The sequence below is a fragment of the Oncorhynchus mykiss genome, chromosome 2 (assembly GCF_057628025.1).
Source record: "Oncorhynchus mykiss isolate SJ-2025 chromosome 2, ASM5762802v1, whole genome shotgun sequence".
NCBI lineage: Eukaryota > Metazoa > Chordata > Actinopteri > Salmoniformes > Salmonidae > Oncorhynchus > Oncorhynchus mykiss.
In genome coordinates, this window is record NC_143023.1 from 24,887,185 (window position 1) to 24,905,000 (window position 17,816).

At 46.2% G+C, this 17,816-nt stretch overlaps 1 protein-coding gene across 8 annotated transcripts in view; it reads right to left on the reverse strand.

Moving 5' to 3' along the window:
- Window positions 1-17,816, reverse strand: part of LOC110539098 (adhesion G protein-coupled receptor B1) — a 111,370-nt gene that overhangs the window by 51,512 nt on the left and 42,042 nt on the right. For all 8 annotated transcript variants that reach the window (XM_090193768.1, XM_090193759.1, XM_090193748.1 and 5 more), the window contains exon 2: window positions 11,177-12,233. In XM_090193768.1, coding sequence (XP_090049894.1) covers window positions 11,177-11,942 — 766 coding nt within the window. In that variant the 5' untranslated portion in view covers window positions 11,943-12,233. The remainder of the gene's footprint in view (window positions 1-11,176; window positions 12,234-17,816) is intronic.

A 17,816-nucleotide genomic window follows, 5' to 3' on the forward strand; every position in this document is an offset into this window, starting at 1 on the left:
CCCTCTCTTTCTCTTTCCCTTTTTCCTACCCTCTCCTTCACCCTCTCTCCATCCCTCTTTCTCTCGCTCTCTCATTCCCTCTCCATTTTTTTGTGTTCATTCAGACAGTGCTATAGGCTGCATCCAGCAGGTATAATCCAGTGCCTACAGTCAGTCATTCAGTATCCTGCTCTGGATAAATATTTGAACAGCAGCACTCACACAATCCCATCCTATCGATCCCTCTCCCTCCCTCCTCTCCCTCTGGGGCCAGGAAGCTTAAACTCAGGAGTCCTCCCAGAACTATATCAACAGCCCTACCCGGTCTATGGTGACATTACCGCCTATTCCCTCTAACCCCATCTAAAATTCTTAGTCTTCAGTTCCAACTTCAAACCTACCAGCACAACATCAACACCCTTACCAGTTTGGCGGTGACATTATACTCCATGCACTTCAGTTCCCATTGTCAACCCTCTGGTGTCAGTACCCCCTACCCTATCTAACCCCCTATCCTTCAGTTCCCATCCTCAACCCTCTGGTGTCATTACCCCCTACCCTATCTAACCCCCTATCCTTCAGTTCCCATCCTCAACCATCTGGTGTCATTACCCCCTACCCTATCTAACCCCCTATCCTTCAGTTCACATCCTCAACCCTCTGGTGTCATTACCCAATACCCTTTCTAACCCCCTATCCTCCAGTTCCCATCCTCAACCCTCTGGTGTCATTACCCCCTACCCTATCTAACCCCATATCCTTCAGTTCCCATCCTCAACCCTCTGGTGTCATTACCCCCTACCCTATCTAACCCCCTATCCTCCAGTTCCCATCCTCAACCCTCTGGTGTCATTCCCCCTACCCTATCTAACCCCCTATCCTTCAGTTCCCATCCTCAACCCTCTGGTGTCATTACCCCCTACCCTATCTAACCTCCTATCCATTAGGTCCCATCCTCAACCCTCTGGTGTCATTACCCCCTACCCTGTCTAACCTCCTTTCCATTAGGTCTCATCCTCAACCCTCTGATGTCATTACCCCCTACCCTATCTAACCTCCTTTCCATTAGGTCTCATCCTCAACCCTCTGATGTCATTACCCCCTTTACCCTATCTAACCCCCTATCCTTCAGTTCCCATCCTCAACCCTCTGATGTCATTACCCCCTACCCTATCTAACCCCCTATCCTTCAGTTCCCATCCTCAACCCTCTGTTGTCATTACCCCCCACCCCATCTAACCCCCTATCCTTCAGTTCCCATCCTCAACTCTCTGTTGTCATTACCCCCTACCCCATCTAACCCCCTATCCATCAGTTCCAGCTGCCAACCTTAACCCCTACTAGGTCAATGGTGGCATTAACCCCCTGTCCCCTCTAACCCTCATGTGCTTCCGTTCCAACTTACTTAGTCCTATACCCCTGATAACTTTAACCAACATACTGTAGTAAACAACCACGTTTGGTATCGCTTTTCTGTTCAGGAAAGGAATTGAAATTCATATTCAACAGTGAAAAATTCTAATTGAAAATAAATATATATTTTCATTTTCAAATTGGAATTTGAATTCATTTCCTGAATAATTCACTGAATATAAATGGAATTTAACCCAACATCTGCCCCTCCATGCCACACCCTGACAGTTACCAGCTCCAACATCTACAACACAAAACAGAACCTCCTCTAACCATCAATGTAACACATCCCTTTAAACCACGACATCCCTTTAAACCACAACATCCCTTTAAACCACAACATCCCTTTAAACCACAACATCCCTTTAATCAACATCCCTTTAAACCACAACATCCCTTTAAACCACAACATCCCTTTAAACCACAACATCCCTTTAATCAACATCCCTTTAAACCACAACATCCCTTTAATCAACATCCCTTTAAACCACAACATCCCTTTAAACCACAACATCCCTTTAAACCACAACATCCCTTTAATCAACATCCCTTTAAACCACAACATCCCTTTAAACCACAACATCCCTTTAAACCACAACATCCCTTTAAACCACAACATCCCTTTAAACCACAACATCCCTTTAAACCACAACATCCCTTTAATCAACATCCCTTTAAACCACAACATCCCTTTAAACCACAACATCCCTTTAAACCACAACATCCCTTTAAACCACAACATCCCTTTAATCAACATCCCTTTAAACCACAACATCCCTTTAAACCACAACATCCCTTTAAACCACAACATCCCTTTAAACCACAACATCCCTTTAAACCACAACATCCCTTTAAACCACAACATCCCTTTAATCAACATCCCTTTAAACCACAACATCCCTTTAAACCACAACATCCCTTTAATCAACATCCCTTTAAACCACAACATCCCTTTAAACCACAACATCCCTTTAAACCACAACATCCCTTTAATCAACATTCCTTTAACATAACCTGTGAGCCCAGCTCCAGCCTTATCCTTCCCATTAGTCCGGATGAATGGACCTATTGTCTATAAATACTTATCAGGTGGAGGGGCTGTATGCTCTCAGGTGCAGGTCAGTCAGGCAGACATTTCAATTCGGAAGATGGATGCTTCACTTCAGAGGGTGCGATAAGAAAAAGCTCAAAAGGTCCTTTGACTGGTAGGGATCAAATGGAGGCTATTCTACTTTCTCTATCAGACAGACAGGGAGACAGGGAGACGGAGAGAGAGGGAGTTGGAGAAGTAACCAGGCTTTTCTTATTTTCTCCAGACACATCCATCTTCAAGTAGAAACACCTGCTCTGATAAGGGGCTAGCAAATCGTTGTGGGAGAAAATATAGGAGCACGAATACGCAAGGACACACACACGCATGCACACAGACACACACACACATGCACATACGTACATGCACACACACACCGACAGACCTGTTTGTCTGTTAAAAATAAACAATACTTTTTTTTTGGTTCTGAATTCATCCAGACAATGTTTGTTTTCATCTTGTTTGTGTCTGAGATGAGAAATGTTGGAAAGCGAGAAAAGCAGCAGATGATTTGACCTTAACTCAATAAAAGAGAAACAGTTTGACTCCAGCTGGAGGTTGTTTACAGGTTGTTACTTACAAGCCGTCCTCGATGTACAAGGTGTCAGGCTAATGTGTTCCTATGGTTACGGCCAGGGCCTCTGTATCCATTTCCTCCATGGTGAGTAAATTGCCCACCCCCTCACCTCCCTCCATTTCCCTCCTGGGCAGTGTGTGTGTGTGTGTGTGTGTGTGTGTGTGTGTGTGTGTGTGTGTGTGTGTGTGTGTGAGTGAGTGTGTGTGGGTGTGTGCTTGTGCATGTGTGTATGTGTCGTGTGCAGAGTTAGAGGGACTTAAAACAATCCCCACCACTGAAATCCTCTTTCCTCCTCCTCTTTTCCTCATCCTCCTCCGGTCTCTCTAACTCGTTCTGGAGCCCACCAGGTACCTCTTCTAATGAAAGTGTCACTGTCGTCATTCTCCCTCCTACTGTCTCACAGTCACCAACCAAGGACATTACAACACACTGCTTCATTTACATGTAAGAAATGGTTGGTTATTTTAAAAACCAAGGACATTACAATACACTGCTTCATTTACATGTAAGAAATATTTGGTTATTTAAAAAACCAAGGACATTACAATACACTGCTTCATTTACATGTAAGAAATGGTTGGTTATTTAAAAAACCAAGGACATTACAATACACTGCTTCATTTACATGTAAGAAATGGTTGGTTATTTAAAAAAGCAAGGACATTACAATACACTGCTTCATTTACATGTAAGAAATGGTTGGTTATTTAAAAAACCAAGGACATTACAATACACTGCTTCATTTACATAGTCTAAAGGAATGGTTACCGATTTAAAAACCAAGGACAGCTACTACTGGACTCCTGCCCTGTAGGACGTGTAGAGAGTGAGAGAAACACACACACTCCTAGCACAGAGTGCACTGTGGTAGATTCTCACCACGCTCTGTAATACTCTCATACATCTGAAGCCCTTCTCTCCCCACACAGCGTGGGATGGCATTGTGACTCACAGAGAAAGAGAGGGATGGAGGGATAGAGAAAGAGAAGGAGGAGGTGGATGTGGAGGGAAGGGGGGTCAGGGCAAACCTCAGGTCCCATCTCCCCCTGCCTGAGTGGTGGGCTGGAGAGAGGGGGCCCTGGAGCCTGTGTGTGTGTGTGTGTGGTTGTGGGTTTGTGTGTGGGTCTGCTGTGGTTAGAAAGAGCACACGTGACATGTCTGTGCTAATGAGCTCTTCTCCTGGGCCTGCCAGGCTCTGACCAGACAGAGTGTGTGTGTGTGTGTGTGTGTGTGTGTGTGTGTGTGTGTGTGTGTGTGTGTGTGTGTGTGTGTGTGTGTGTGTGTGTGTGTGTGTGTGTGTGTGTGTGTGTGTGTGTGTGTGTGTGCGTGTGTGTGTGTGTGTGTGTGTGTGTGCGTGTGTGTGTGTAGGAGGCGGGTGCTGTGACAGCATACCACCCCTGCGTGTCATTCCTGGGTATATCACCAACGAGGAGAGAGAAAAAAAGCCAGTACATCCCACTGAGCTGCTGCCTCATCCTTAACAAGGGCACAGAGACAAACACTCTCACACACAAACACACACAGGCACTAGCACACTCTCTTAGCAGACACACATAGGCACCCAGGCGTACACACACAAACCTTTATGAAGACACACATTGAGAGACAAAGGCACACACACACACAATGACATTTTGCAGTGCCTTTGGCGCACGGCGGCAGTAAACTGTAGACTGCTGCCTGATCAGAGGACATTCATCTTCATTCTCCCTCTCATCAAATCTGAAGAAAGACAGAGAGCCTCAGAATGAATGCTTTAGGGAGAGAACACACACACACACACCACACACACACACATACATACACACATACACACACACACAGAGGGACACAGACCAACAGCACTGACAGGATGAACCAATGAAATGAAGAAAGTGAAAGACTACAGGTCAGGAAGAATTTCCAAGAGTGTGAAGGAGAGAGAGATAGAGAGGGAGAGAGAGAGAGAAGGACATAGCGAGGGAGAGAGAAGGAGATAGAGAGGGATAGAGAGAGAGAAGGAGATAGAGAGGGAGAGAGAAGGAGATAGAGAGGGAGAGAGAGAGAGAAGGAGATACAGAGGGAGAGAGAGAAGGAGATAGAGAGGGAGAGAGAGAGAGGGAGAGAGAGAGAGGAGATAGCGAGGGAGAGAGAGAGAAGGAGATAGAGAGAGAGAGAGAGAGAGAGGAGATAGAGGGAGAGAGAGAGAGAAGGAGATAGAGAGGGAGAGAGAAGGAGATAGAGAGAAGGAGATAGAGAGGGAGAGAGAGAGAGAAGGAGATAGAGAGGGAGAGAGAGAGAGAAGGAGATAGAGAGGGAGACAGAGAGAGAAGGAGATAGAGAGGGAGAGAGAGAGAGAAGGAGATAGAGAGGGAAAGGCGGAGGTGTGACAGAGTGAAAGACAGGGAGAGAGAGAGGACGAGTGACGAGCTGCCTGTCAGAGCAACAAGGAATTCCTGGAGCAGTGCAATAGGTGTGCATGCACACACATGCACACAGACACACATGCACACACGCACACATGCACACATGCACACATGCACACAGACATGCACGCACACATGCACACAGACACACATGCACACACACGCACACATGCACACAGACACACATGCACACAGATACACATGCACACACAGTCCAATACTAACCATTAACCACACAGTTACACAAGTAACAATTACGCACAGTAACTGTGCAGACAGGCACACACACGTCCGTATGCTCGCCAGACAAAAACTGGAGCTGATCTTCTATCTTCACACATTAAAGCAGCAATCAGCAAAAGAAACAATAACAAAGCCAACTCCCTGCCCCTGTTTCGGTGAAGAGCTGAGGGATGGGCGTGGAGAAATGTAACCACTCTCAAATAGACAGAGCTATGGATGCAAGGACTGACCATCCATTATATCAAAATGATAGTTTAAGCATGTTTTAAGTCTATACAGTGTGTGTTTAGATTTACTTTGTTTACAAATATTGGACTTAAACAAGCTTGTATTTTGGGGTTCTGATGGGGTACAACAGTTGAACTAAGCTCATGAGGCATTTATAAGTTATATTATTGAATAATCAGTGGGTACAGATCATTCATGTATCATTAAATGGATGTAGCAACAGCTGATGCTTAATTAAAATATTAATTTTTAATAAAGCCTTGGAGGGACCTGAGATAGTGGATCTGTTGGCAGGGAACTGTGAGAGGAGAGGAGAGGAGAGGAGATGAGGAGAGGAGAGGAGAGGAGAGGAGAGGAGAGGAGAGGAGAGGAGAGGAGAGGAGAGGAGAGGAGAGGAGAGGAGAGGAGAGGAGAGGAGAGGAGAGGAGAGGAGAGGAGAGGGACACCATCCATCAACATGTTCACTAGAACAACTACTCAGACAGAAGAGGGAGAGATAGGAAGAAAGGAAGATTCATTTTGAAAATGTGTGTTTCAATGAAGGTATATTTTAAAAAGGGCTTCCACACTTGGACTTGAGTATAGAACAGCAGGGCTCTATAAGATATGACAATAGTAGATGTCCTATACAAGACGGTCACACTCTCTCTGCAGAGTTAGCTATGGTACTTGTCCACTCCACAGTCTGGCCTGCTCCCGGACACCCGGTGGCTAACACTAGGCTACACATCACACACACACACACACACACACTAGGCTACATATCACACACAAACATCAGGGAGCACAACACACACACACACACACACACCCACACACACACAAACACACACACACACACATAAACACACACATAAGCTCCCACAGCTAACCTTGTGGAGACACACAATTCAGTCCCATTTAAAATCATATTTTCCCTAACCCCTAAACCTAACCCTAACCTGTACTCTTACCCTAACCCTAACCTTAACCCTAACTCTAAACTTATCCCAAAAACCTAACCCTAACCCTAAACCTAACCCTAGCTCCTGACCCTAACCCTAAACCTAACCCTAGCTCCTAACCCTAAAACTAACTCTAGCTCCTAATCCTAACCCTAAACCTAACCCTAGCTCCTATCTCTAACCCTTAATGTAATTCTAACCCTAAAACTAACCCTAGCTCCTAACCCTAACCCTAAAACTAACCCTAGCTCCTATCCCTAAAACTACCCCTAGTTCCTATCTCTAACCCTTAACATAATTCTAACCCTGACACAAATTCTAACCTTGACCATTAACCTACTAAACACACCATTAACCTTGAGGGGACTAACAAAATGTCCACAGTTGGTCAAATTTTTGTGTGTTTACTATTCTTGTGGGGACTTCTGGTCCCACAAGAATAGTTAAACACGTCCACACACACAGGCACCACAATCTTCAGCTTGTCTCTCAGCACTCTGTCAGCCACCCACTCTCTGTCACGAGGGACCAGTGTGTGCAACTATCTGCCCAACAAGAGAGAGAGTGTTTCTGTGGAGAGAGATGGAGAGAGACAGAGACAGAGAGAGGTAGTGTAGTGTGTGTGGGAAGAGGTATTCATGCTTTACACTTGCTATAAGACTCTCCTCCCCTCTCCTCTGGGAGCAGTGGTTTGATATCCCTTAGTTTAGCAACCTCACAGCTAAGCTGTGTGTGTGTGTGTGTGTGTGTGTGTGTGTGTGTGTGTGTGTGTGTGTGCTCGCGCGCAAGAGGCTGTCCTCTCTGGGACATACACTGCCACACACATTCATCTTACTTAACGTCAGCATTCTGCTAACATCTGACCACCATAAAGAAAAGTGCAAGTCATGAATACATTTTTCTCCTCTCTCTCTTTTCCCACCTCCTCCATCCTTTCCAATCCCCTCGAACTACTCTTACTCCCCGCTTCTCATTCTCATTTTTGTCAATTTTCTGTCTTTCTCCCATCTTCTCATTATCTCCATCTCACGTCCCCACACCAATCTTTCCCTCTTCTCCATCTCTCTTTGTTTCTCTCCTTGTCTCTCAAATCCCTCCTTTAATTTGTCACTGCCTCCCCTACTGTCTCCTGTTGAGTGAGAAATTAATCCTCTCCTGCTCCATGTCGTCTTCCCACCATGCAACACACACACACACACACACACACACACACACACACACACACACACACACACACACACACACACACACACACACACACACACACACACACACACACACACACACACACACACACACACACACACACACACACACACACACACACACACACACACACACACACACACACACACACACACACACACAGCATTCAAATTAAAGCCGATTTCCTTCTCTTCTGCTATGCTACCAGTGTTGGCCTGCTCTCCAACTGCCTGACCTCTAACTGACTAGTCCAGCCATCTGCTCTCCATGGGAAAGGGATAGATGTGTGGACGGGAGGAAGTGTGGAAGTGACGTCTCTCCTCTCCTCTCCATAGAGAGAGCGAGTGAGAGAAAGACACAGAGAGAGATGGAGGGAAGACGGAGGTTGAGATAGACAGGGATCCATTAATAGTGTGCTGAGTGAGGCCTCGGAGACAGACAGGGCCATGAAGGCCTCTGTCTCAACTGCTCACTTCCCAAACCCTTCAACAGTCATCTCATCTCATGCTCCTCTCCGCTCATCGCTCCTCTCCTCCTCAGCACAGCAAGCCTGTCAGGCTCCCAGCCCATTCCCACACAGAATCCATTATCCTTTCTTCTCTCTATTCATCCTCAACTAACCTACCCATCCATCCATCGACTGTCTCCCCATGGTCAGTGGTGGTTCAATTGCCACTCAGAGAGGTGTAGGAATATCATCAAAGTTCACTTTGACCTCAGAGCCCTGCTATTCTGAAAGAGAGAAAGAGAGACTGAGATAGATACTGTACATAAATAGATAGAGAAAGAAAGAAAGAAAGAAAGAAAGAAAGAAAGAAAGAAAGAAAGAAAGAAAGAAAGAAAGAAAGAAAAAGAGTAGGAAGAGAATAATAATATGAAGAATCCACCTCTTTCTAGATGTACCCAGCCAAGTCTGTGTTGTATGTACCTCCAGACCACACCCATGATCTGGATTACATAAGAAGGATAACTAGCCTAGTGTGGAGAGGAGAGGAGAGGAGAGGAGAGGAGAGGAGAGGAGAGGAGAGGAGAGGAGAGGAGAGGAGAGGAGAGGAGAGGAGAGGAGAGGAGAGGAGAGGAGAGGAGAGCCTTGGTGATAGTGAACATTAGCTGCAGAGAGAGGAGAGGAGATTCTACCCACAACATCAGCTCTGCTTGGCTGGCTGCTAGACTGAGTCTCCTCCATCAGCCTGGAATCAGCCTATAGGCCTGGGAGGGGGAGGGAGGGAGAGATTGAGGGAGGGATGGGGAGAGGTTTGACCAGAGGCTGAAGTGATAGAGAAGAGAGAGAGAGGAAGGATGGATGGATGGAGGGGAAGATGGAGGGAAGAGATGCGGAGGGAGGGAGAGGGCTGGGTGCTCTGAGAAGAAGAGACTAGGGTTGTGATGACTAGGGTTTTTTTTTGTTGCCACCATACTAATGTATTGCGATACTGGTGTTAGGTTCTTATTTTTCAGAGTAAATAACTCACGGACACTAGAGAAGCTTTAACCAAGTTTAATTCTTCCCAAAGGTTCTGTACCGCAGTAATTCAGACAACCCAACATTTCTCCCATCACAGATATGTACATCCCACTTAAGACACTCCTCTTTCTCTCCAATCCTTACATTTTATGGTTCCACAGGAAGAGGGCAGTAAACCCTTATTACTCCCTTCAGGGGATCTGACCTCACCTCCTGACCTCAACCCCTCTTTTGCATAGTCCACAGATGTCCATCTGTCTCCCCTATAGCAATCCTTTGATCTCCTCCCGTCCACCCAGCACATTCCTCAGCCACTCTGTCTTTCTACAGATCTCACTCCTTAGTATACTATGCGTCTGATCTATCATGTCTTTAATATCTCAATGTTCAAAATGTTGAATTCAACACTGGCATCGTCCTGGCCCTAAAAGAGACCAGAGGCTGATATGAGGAAGTGATGCAGAGAGTGAGAGGAGAAGAGAAAGATGGATGGAGAAGGAGAAGAGGGGGGTGGGGAGAGCAATGGTTCAACCCGATGGCAGGCAGTAGCCCTAGCCTCCCTCAGGGATGGAGCTCTCAGTTATCAGCCTGTCTGTCAGGTCCAGGCTTGGGGAGGAGAGCCAGGATCACACAGCATCATCACACATCTAACCAACTACAGACCCTTAACCTTATCCAAGCCCCTATAGTTGCTCTCCTGTGCATCACCCTCTGCTCAGAGCAGCCATACACAGAGATCCAGCTAGCTACAGTCCCTATGATATAAAGCTCATCTCCTGTGTACCGCCCTCACACACACACACACACACTCCCCCCACTCTGAGCTGCCATTACAGCTATCCCATATTACACATTCCTCATCCAGTCCCAGCCTCCCTTCTCTCTCCACCCAGTTCCCCCTCTCTCCATCTCTTCCTGCCCATCTCTACCTCCCTCCATCTCCCTCCTGCAGCTATCCCATATCACACCCAGATCCTCCTCCCCAGTCCCAGCCTCCCTTCTCTGTCCATCCAGTTACCCCTCTCTCCATCTCTCCCTGCCCATCTCTACCTCCCTCCATCTCCCTCCTGCAGCTATCCCATATCACACTCAGATCCTCCTCCCCAGTCCCAGCCTCCCTCAGGCCGATCCAGTGTCTCTCTCCCCAACCACAGAGGGACAGGACACGGCGCCTTCCTGCCAAGGTCATTCAGCTCAGAATCCATCAGCTGAAACCCTATACCATCTCTGTTCTGTCTCTGAGCTACTGTCATTCTACTGATCTTTCACGGCCTTTCTGCTTTCTGTGACCTAGCCAGAGCACTTTACTGGATGCTGCATAGTCATTTGAACAAAAATTGCCTCAAATTGTCCGGAAATAATCAGGAGGTGGCTATGTCAATTACTTGTCTTTCCTTTTAAATAACTGTTTCATTGTATTGTGACAGGTTAGAGTACGAGGCTCCCTACACATTCATGGATGGACCTGGACCACAGAGGCCACCCATTAAACATGAAATGGCATGTAATACAGACAAGATGACCAAGTGAGCCACAAGCCTCGCCTACAAGCTCTCCTCCAATAGACAAAACGGCATCACAAGTTGGCCAAAACAACAACAACAACCAGAGAACTATTCCACTCACCGTTGCTGTCAGTATCACTCTTCTCATTGGAGCTGGGTAGGCAGTTCTCCAGGTAGAACCCGTTCCTGTAGCATCCATCCCCCTCGCTGAGCTGTGGAGGAGGAGGGGGCTCCCAGCACTGGCAGGGGGTCTGCATGATGCCACAGGGCCTGTTAGAGGTGCTGGATGCCAGGCAGTCTTCCAGCCACTGGCACAGCATCTGACACGCTGCCATGCTGGGGTTACGCTTCCCCACCACCAGGTACTCTGTCTTAAATTCCCCATCTTCGCTAGCGTTAGGGGCGGTGACCTCCATGCCGGCCCGTGGCGGCCCTTTCCTCATTTGTAGGAACTGTTTCCCAGCCTCCAGAAAGGCCACAGGGGATGAAGAGTCACACAGCTTGACCACCTCGTTGAAGCTCTCCATGCCCAGGTAGGTGCGCGTGGTCTCCAGAAATGAGTCAAACTGGAATGTGCGGAGCTGCCGGGGAATGCAGTCCGTTGTGGAGGTAGGTTTGGTTACCTTGATAAAGATGGTGTAGCGGCGCGGGTCGGGGTTCTGCAGGGTCCAGGAGCAGGGTGCCGTGGGGAAAGTGGAGGAGGACAGGAAGTGACCGAAGAATCGGCTCTGAATCAGAGTGGAGCAGGTGTCTGACTCAGGCCCTGAGGGAGCAGCCGGGCACCAACTAAACAGTTGTATCAGCAGCAGAAGCATCAACGATGATGGCAGGGGGACTTGGGGGTTCACCAGGTGCCCAGATAAGGAGGGGGAAAGAGTGGTCGTCATGGTTACCAAATGAATTAAAAGACCAGAGGGGGTTTGTTGGAACCTCTGTTTTTTTGTAACCTCTTGTTGATCTGTCTTTCTGTCTCACTGATTTTCTGGCAACCAGGTGGGACCTTCAATGGGAAGAGGAGGAGGAGGAAAAGGATGAAGGAAGAGGAGGAGGAGGAGGAGGAAGGAGGAGGAGGAAGAGGAGGAGGAGGAAGGAGGAGGAGAAAGAGGAAGATTGCACTCAGAGGTCCAGTGATCTGTCCATGATTGTGTGTGTCAGTCAATCCAGACGTTCAGGAGAACCTGGAGAGAAAGTGATAAGAGAGATATTTTGACCTGAGAGGACACATCACTATAACAGCAAATACACTAGTAAATCAAGAAGATAAGAGATGAATAATTAGCTATTTCCATTATACTCTCACCACCAGTCTCAGTTTGTGCATAGCTGGTCCGAGGCTATTTCCATTACAACCCAGATACATACAGTGTCATCAGAAAGAAGTCACATCCTTTAACTTTTTCCACATTTTGTTGTGTTTCAGCCTGAATTTAAAATGGATGAAATGCATCCTATAATACCTCATAACATCAAAGTTGAATTTTGATTTTCAACATTTTTACAAATTAGTCAATGAAAAGCTTAAATAAGTATTCAACACCTTTGTTACGGCAAGCCTAAATAAGTTCAGGAACTAGAAATTTGCTTACAAAGTCACATAAGTCGCCTGGATAATAGTATTTAAAGTGAATTTTGAATGTCTACCTCATCTCTGTACCCCACACATACAATTATTTGTAAGCTCCCTCAGCTGAGCAGTGAATTTCATACACAGATTCAACCATAAAGATCAGGTAGGTTTTACAATGCCTCGCAAGGAAGGGCACATATTGATAGATAGGTAACAAAACAAAAAAAAGCAGACATTGAATATCCCTTTGAGCATGGTTACGTTATTAATTACACTTTCAATGGTGTATCAACATACCCAGTCACTACAAAGATACAGACTTCCTTCCTGACTCAGTAAACAGAGATGAAAGAAACCACTCAGGGATTTCACCACGAGGGCAATGGTGACTTTAAAACAGGTACAGAGTTTAATGGCTGTGACAGGAGACAACTGAGGATGGATCAACAACATTCTAGTTACTCCACAATACTAACCTAAATGACAGAGTGAAAAGAAGGAAGCCTGTACAGAATTTAAAAAATCCAAAACATGCATCCGGTTTGCAACAAGGCACTAAAGTACAACTGCAAAACATGTGGCAAACCAATTCACTTCTTGTCCTGAATACAAAGTGTTATGTTTGGGGCAAATTACTGAGTACCACTGTTCATATTTACAAGCATAGTGGGGGCTGCATCATGTTATGGGTATGCATGTTATTGACTGGGAGGTTTTTCAGGACAAAAATGAACAGAATGGAGCTAAGAACAGGCAAAAGCATTGAAAACCTGGTTCAGTCTGCTTTCCTCCAGATAATGGGAGATTAATTAACCTTTCAGCAGAACAATAACTTAAAAAACAAGGCCAAATCTACACTAGAGTTACTTACCAATAAGACAGTGAATGTTCCTAAAGCGCAGAATTACAGTTTAGAAAGTCTATGGCAAGACTTGAAAATGGTTGTCTAGCAACGATCAACAACCAATTTGACAGAGCTGGAAGAATTTAGAAAACAATAATGGGCAACTATTGTACAATCCAGGTGTGCAAAGCTCTTAGAGACTTACCCAGAAAGTCTCACAGCTGTAATCGCTGCCAAAGATGATTCTAACATGTATTGACACAGGGCTGTGAATACTTATGTAAATGAGATATCTCTTTATTTAATTTCCTATAAATTTGCTACCATTTCTAGAAACATGTTTTCACATTGTCATGATGGGGTATCGTGTGTAGATGTGTGAGAAAATATCAGCTTAATCCATTTAAAATTCTGGCTGTAAGGCAGCAACATGTGGAAAAAGTCAAGGGGTGTGAATACCTTTGGAAGGCAAATAAATCATCTGACACAGCAGAATATTGTTAGACACAGTCAGGGAGACCTGAGAAGAGAACCATATGCCCAGTTCATCCAGATCTCTGAACATATGAAGTATGTGTAACCACCAGACAGAAGGATGATATTATATAGACCTAGCTTTGTTTTGGTTCATTAGGCAAGTTCCGAACGGTCCCTTCCTGAGAGACAATGGCTTGTTTAAGATGTCTCCTCTCATATTTGATCAGTGAGCACACTAATTTGTCCAATTACGCGGCTATTAACTACAAAAATATAAAAACCTGCAGTCATGCATTATCGCTGTGCCTTTGCTTTAGCTTGCCACTGTGTGATCAATCGCTTCGTTTGTTTATTAATTGTTAACACTAAAGCCATTAGGAGGGCTAAAAGTGAACAGGTCAATGTCAATAAAACATGTTGTTGTTTAAACGGATAGTTGTCCTTCATGACAAACCATAATACTGAAATACAAACTATTTAATTCTAAAACAATTTTGGTGTGGAAAATTGCTTCATGGTAGAACAGTTACTACTCCTATTATTATCACTTTGGATACCTCATGATGCAGCATTGGCTCTCTCAGACCTGTATGGATTTCAGATGGAGACAGCCAGGAGAGGGCATATAGCAGGCTTACTGGAGGAGTCAGGGACACCAGACACCACATCCAGGTTTTCACTGATCAATCAAGCTGATCCAAAAGCCTAGATAATTGTTACCATCTCCCCTGAGATCAAATACAATACTAAGAAAAATGCCATTGGATCCCTGTGTGGCAGTACGTATTCTACTGTATGTCTAACAAAGCAAATGCAGCATATTGGGCAAAGTTTGTCCTAGAACACTATGAATGCGACCTGTCTCACATTCCCGCTGAAATGTAAGCCCTGCATGCTTTCCCTTGTTCACTGTCTGCTAAATTATGTGTCCAAACCTTCTTACTGATTTTAAACATGTGTTTGACTATGGAATTGTTAACAAGAGCCCCAGTCTTCTGTGTCATTCGAGTTAGTATTTTTCTTCAATTTGTGCATTTTGAGTGCTTCCATTGCGTTTGTTCGTTGGTGCTTCGCTCGCGCATGTCCACGCTATATACGAGGCGTGCCAGCAGATCTTTGTATGTAGCCTGTATCACGCGGATGCTCGAGAAGCGTGCACCCCTTTTCCCGAGGTTTCTGTAATTTTGTCAATTGATCACATTGTTTATTGAAAATGTATACTGGTTTAATTGAGAATGGTCTGTGAATAGTATTATGATGATGATGATAGTCTTCTTTTAGATGTTTCTAATGCCCTTAGGTTCGCAAAAGGGGGCTTCAACTACTTTGTCAGACATTTAATAAGGAATGGACATGGAACGAGACAGGAACAGCCTCAGCATACAAGAAAACAAAGACAAAAAACAATCAATGCAGAAGCAAGAGACAGAGCTGGGGAACTGACAAATATAGGGGAGGTAATAACAGGTGATGAGTGAGTCCAGGTAAGTCCAATATCACTGAAGCGCGTGACGAGGAAGGCAGGTGTGCGTAATGGATGATAGGAGTGAGTGATGCAGGGCAATGGATGATAGGAGTGGGTGATGCCCTCAAGTGCCAGGGGGGAAGAGCGGGAGCAGGCATGACAGTACCCCCCCCCCCCCCCCCTCTAGGGGTGCCACCCGGCGTCCCACCTGGGCGAACCGGTCGAGACATGGGCGCTGAGCAAGCCAGTTGGGGAGTGGAAGCCCAACGAACCAGCAGGAGCGTGAGAGCCTGGCGAGCCGGCTGAGGCATGGAAGCCCGACAATCCGGCTGAGGCAAGACGCTTGTCGATCCCGCTGCAGAGAGGGAGCCCGAAGATCTGGCGGAGTGTGACGTGGGATGAGAAGCCGCCGAGCCAACCGAGGCAAGGAAACCTCTTGCGCCAGCCAGGGCGTGAAAGCCTGACGGGTTGGCTTAGGCACCCCCGGATCCATTGGTGGCGGAATCCACCCCGACGTCACCAACAAAACCAAAAACAAACAAAAACAACTCCTGGACCTGCTGGGCGAACAAGAACTGACGATCCAGCTGAGGCCCGACGTGGGATGGTCCAGGTGAGTCCAATATCGCTGATGCGCGTGACGAGGTAAGGCAAGTGTGTGTAATGGATGACAGGAGTGCGTGATGCAGGGCAGCCTGGCGCCCTCAAGCACCAGGGGAGGGGAAGAGCGGGAGCAGACGGGTAACTGCCCTCTGAACCACCATAAGCACAACGTTTTGGTCGTTCAGTACAGCACTGCTTCTGTTTCATTCAATGTTGCACACTATTCTATCCGGTCGATGATGCTGAGGGGAGGAAACCAAGTATTTGATGTGTTTAATACCATTCCAATGACTCCTTTCCAGCCATTATTATGAGTCGTCCTCCCCTCAGCAGCCTCCACTGGTTCTATTGTACTGAACGCAACCCTGCCTTTGCCAGTATTTTGTAAGCTCTGAAAAGGAACATATTTGTTTGTGAGTAGGCTGTATTTTCTTTCACAGTACCCATAGCCTCTTTCCCCAAATCCAGTTTTGGATTGAGTGCAGCTTGATTCATTTGTAGAAAAAAAATGTTGGTTGTGTTTGTATTTCTTTGTGTCCAATTATAGTTTATTCCTACAACTGCTACCGCTACCATGATCTTTTAAATAAATATATATATTTTTTACCATATACTTTTAAGACGGTAAGATATCTTTACCTTTTCTAAAACACAGGAAATGATTCCCGCAGATACTGTCCATGTATATACTGTATGGGCTGTCCAGTCCTGAACATTTCCTCCATGGTCGTGGCTACAGGCCATCAACTCTTCTCCACCCCATTAGGATTTGAGGGCTAGCCTAGTGGAAATGTTCTTTATGAGCCATAAATAGCACACTAGTTCCTTTATCCATTTGACCAGGGCTCTATGAGACCAGAGCCCAATGGCTCAAAAGTAGTCCACCATAAGGAATGTGGTGCCATTTGGGACTTAGCCCCTGTGTCCCAAATGTGTAGCCCACACTAGAGAGAAATGTGGCCAGGCGGGCCAGCTCCTGGAAGAACATGTCTGGCACTAGTAGCGTCTGACAGTCAGTGCAGTGACATTGATTCACTAGCCCACCACTGGTACACAAGCACATACTCCAACTAGGAGGCAGGAGGCAGGCTGAATCACAATACGGAACCACTCAAACAGCATGGTTGCTCTTGGTCCGTTGACTGCAGTGTGTCTGTCTCCACTAGCAGTGAGGCTATGAGAACTGTCTGAATGAACACAGCAGAGCTTATTTCATTACCTTCTAACATCACCTCTGGTTCTAGTTCTGGAAGGAGCAGAGATGTCAGACATGGATTTGGAAACACTAAACGTGTCTGACTGAAGCTGAATCTGTAATCCAGCTGGTATGATCTCAACAAAAAAAGATATGAATTCCTTGAAACGTGAAACTACTGTACAAACTGAAACCTATTGCATTCATGTACCCACCAGTTCCCACACCCCATGCATGTACCCACCAGTCCCCACACCCCATGCATGTACCCACCAGTCCCCACACCCTATGCATGTACCCACCAGTCCCCACACCCCATGCATGTACCCACCAGTCCCCACACCCTATACATGTACCCACCAGTCCCCACACCCCATGCATGTACCCACCAGTCCCCACACCCCATGCGCACACTTGGGTCTTCTGAGCATATCATCATGATCCTGGGTAGGGAAACGTTGGAGAAGTACATTTAGTGGGTTGCACTCTCTGGAATCAGCACACATGCTCCCTTCCTGCCCTGTTTAAACACTCCTCCGACCTAGAGTAACCTTCAGACCAAGGTGTCCAGGGAGCAGGATTTAGCAGCGTTTTACCAGACGAACCTGAC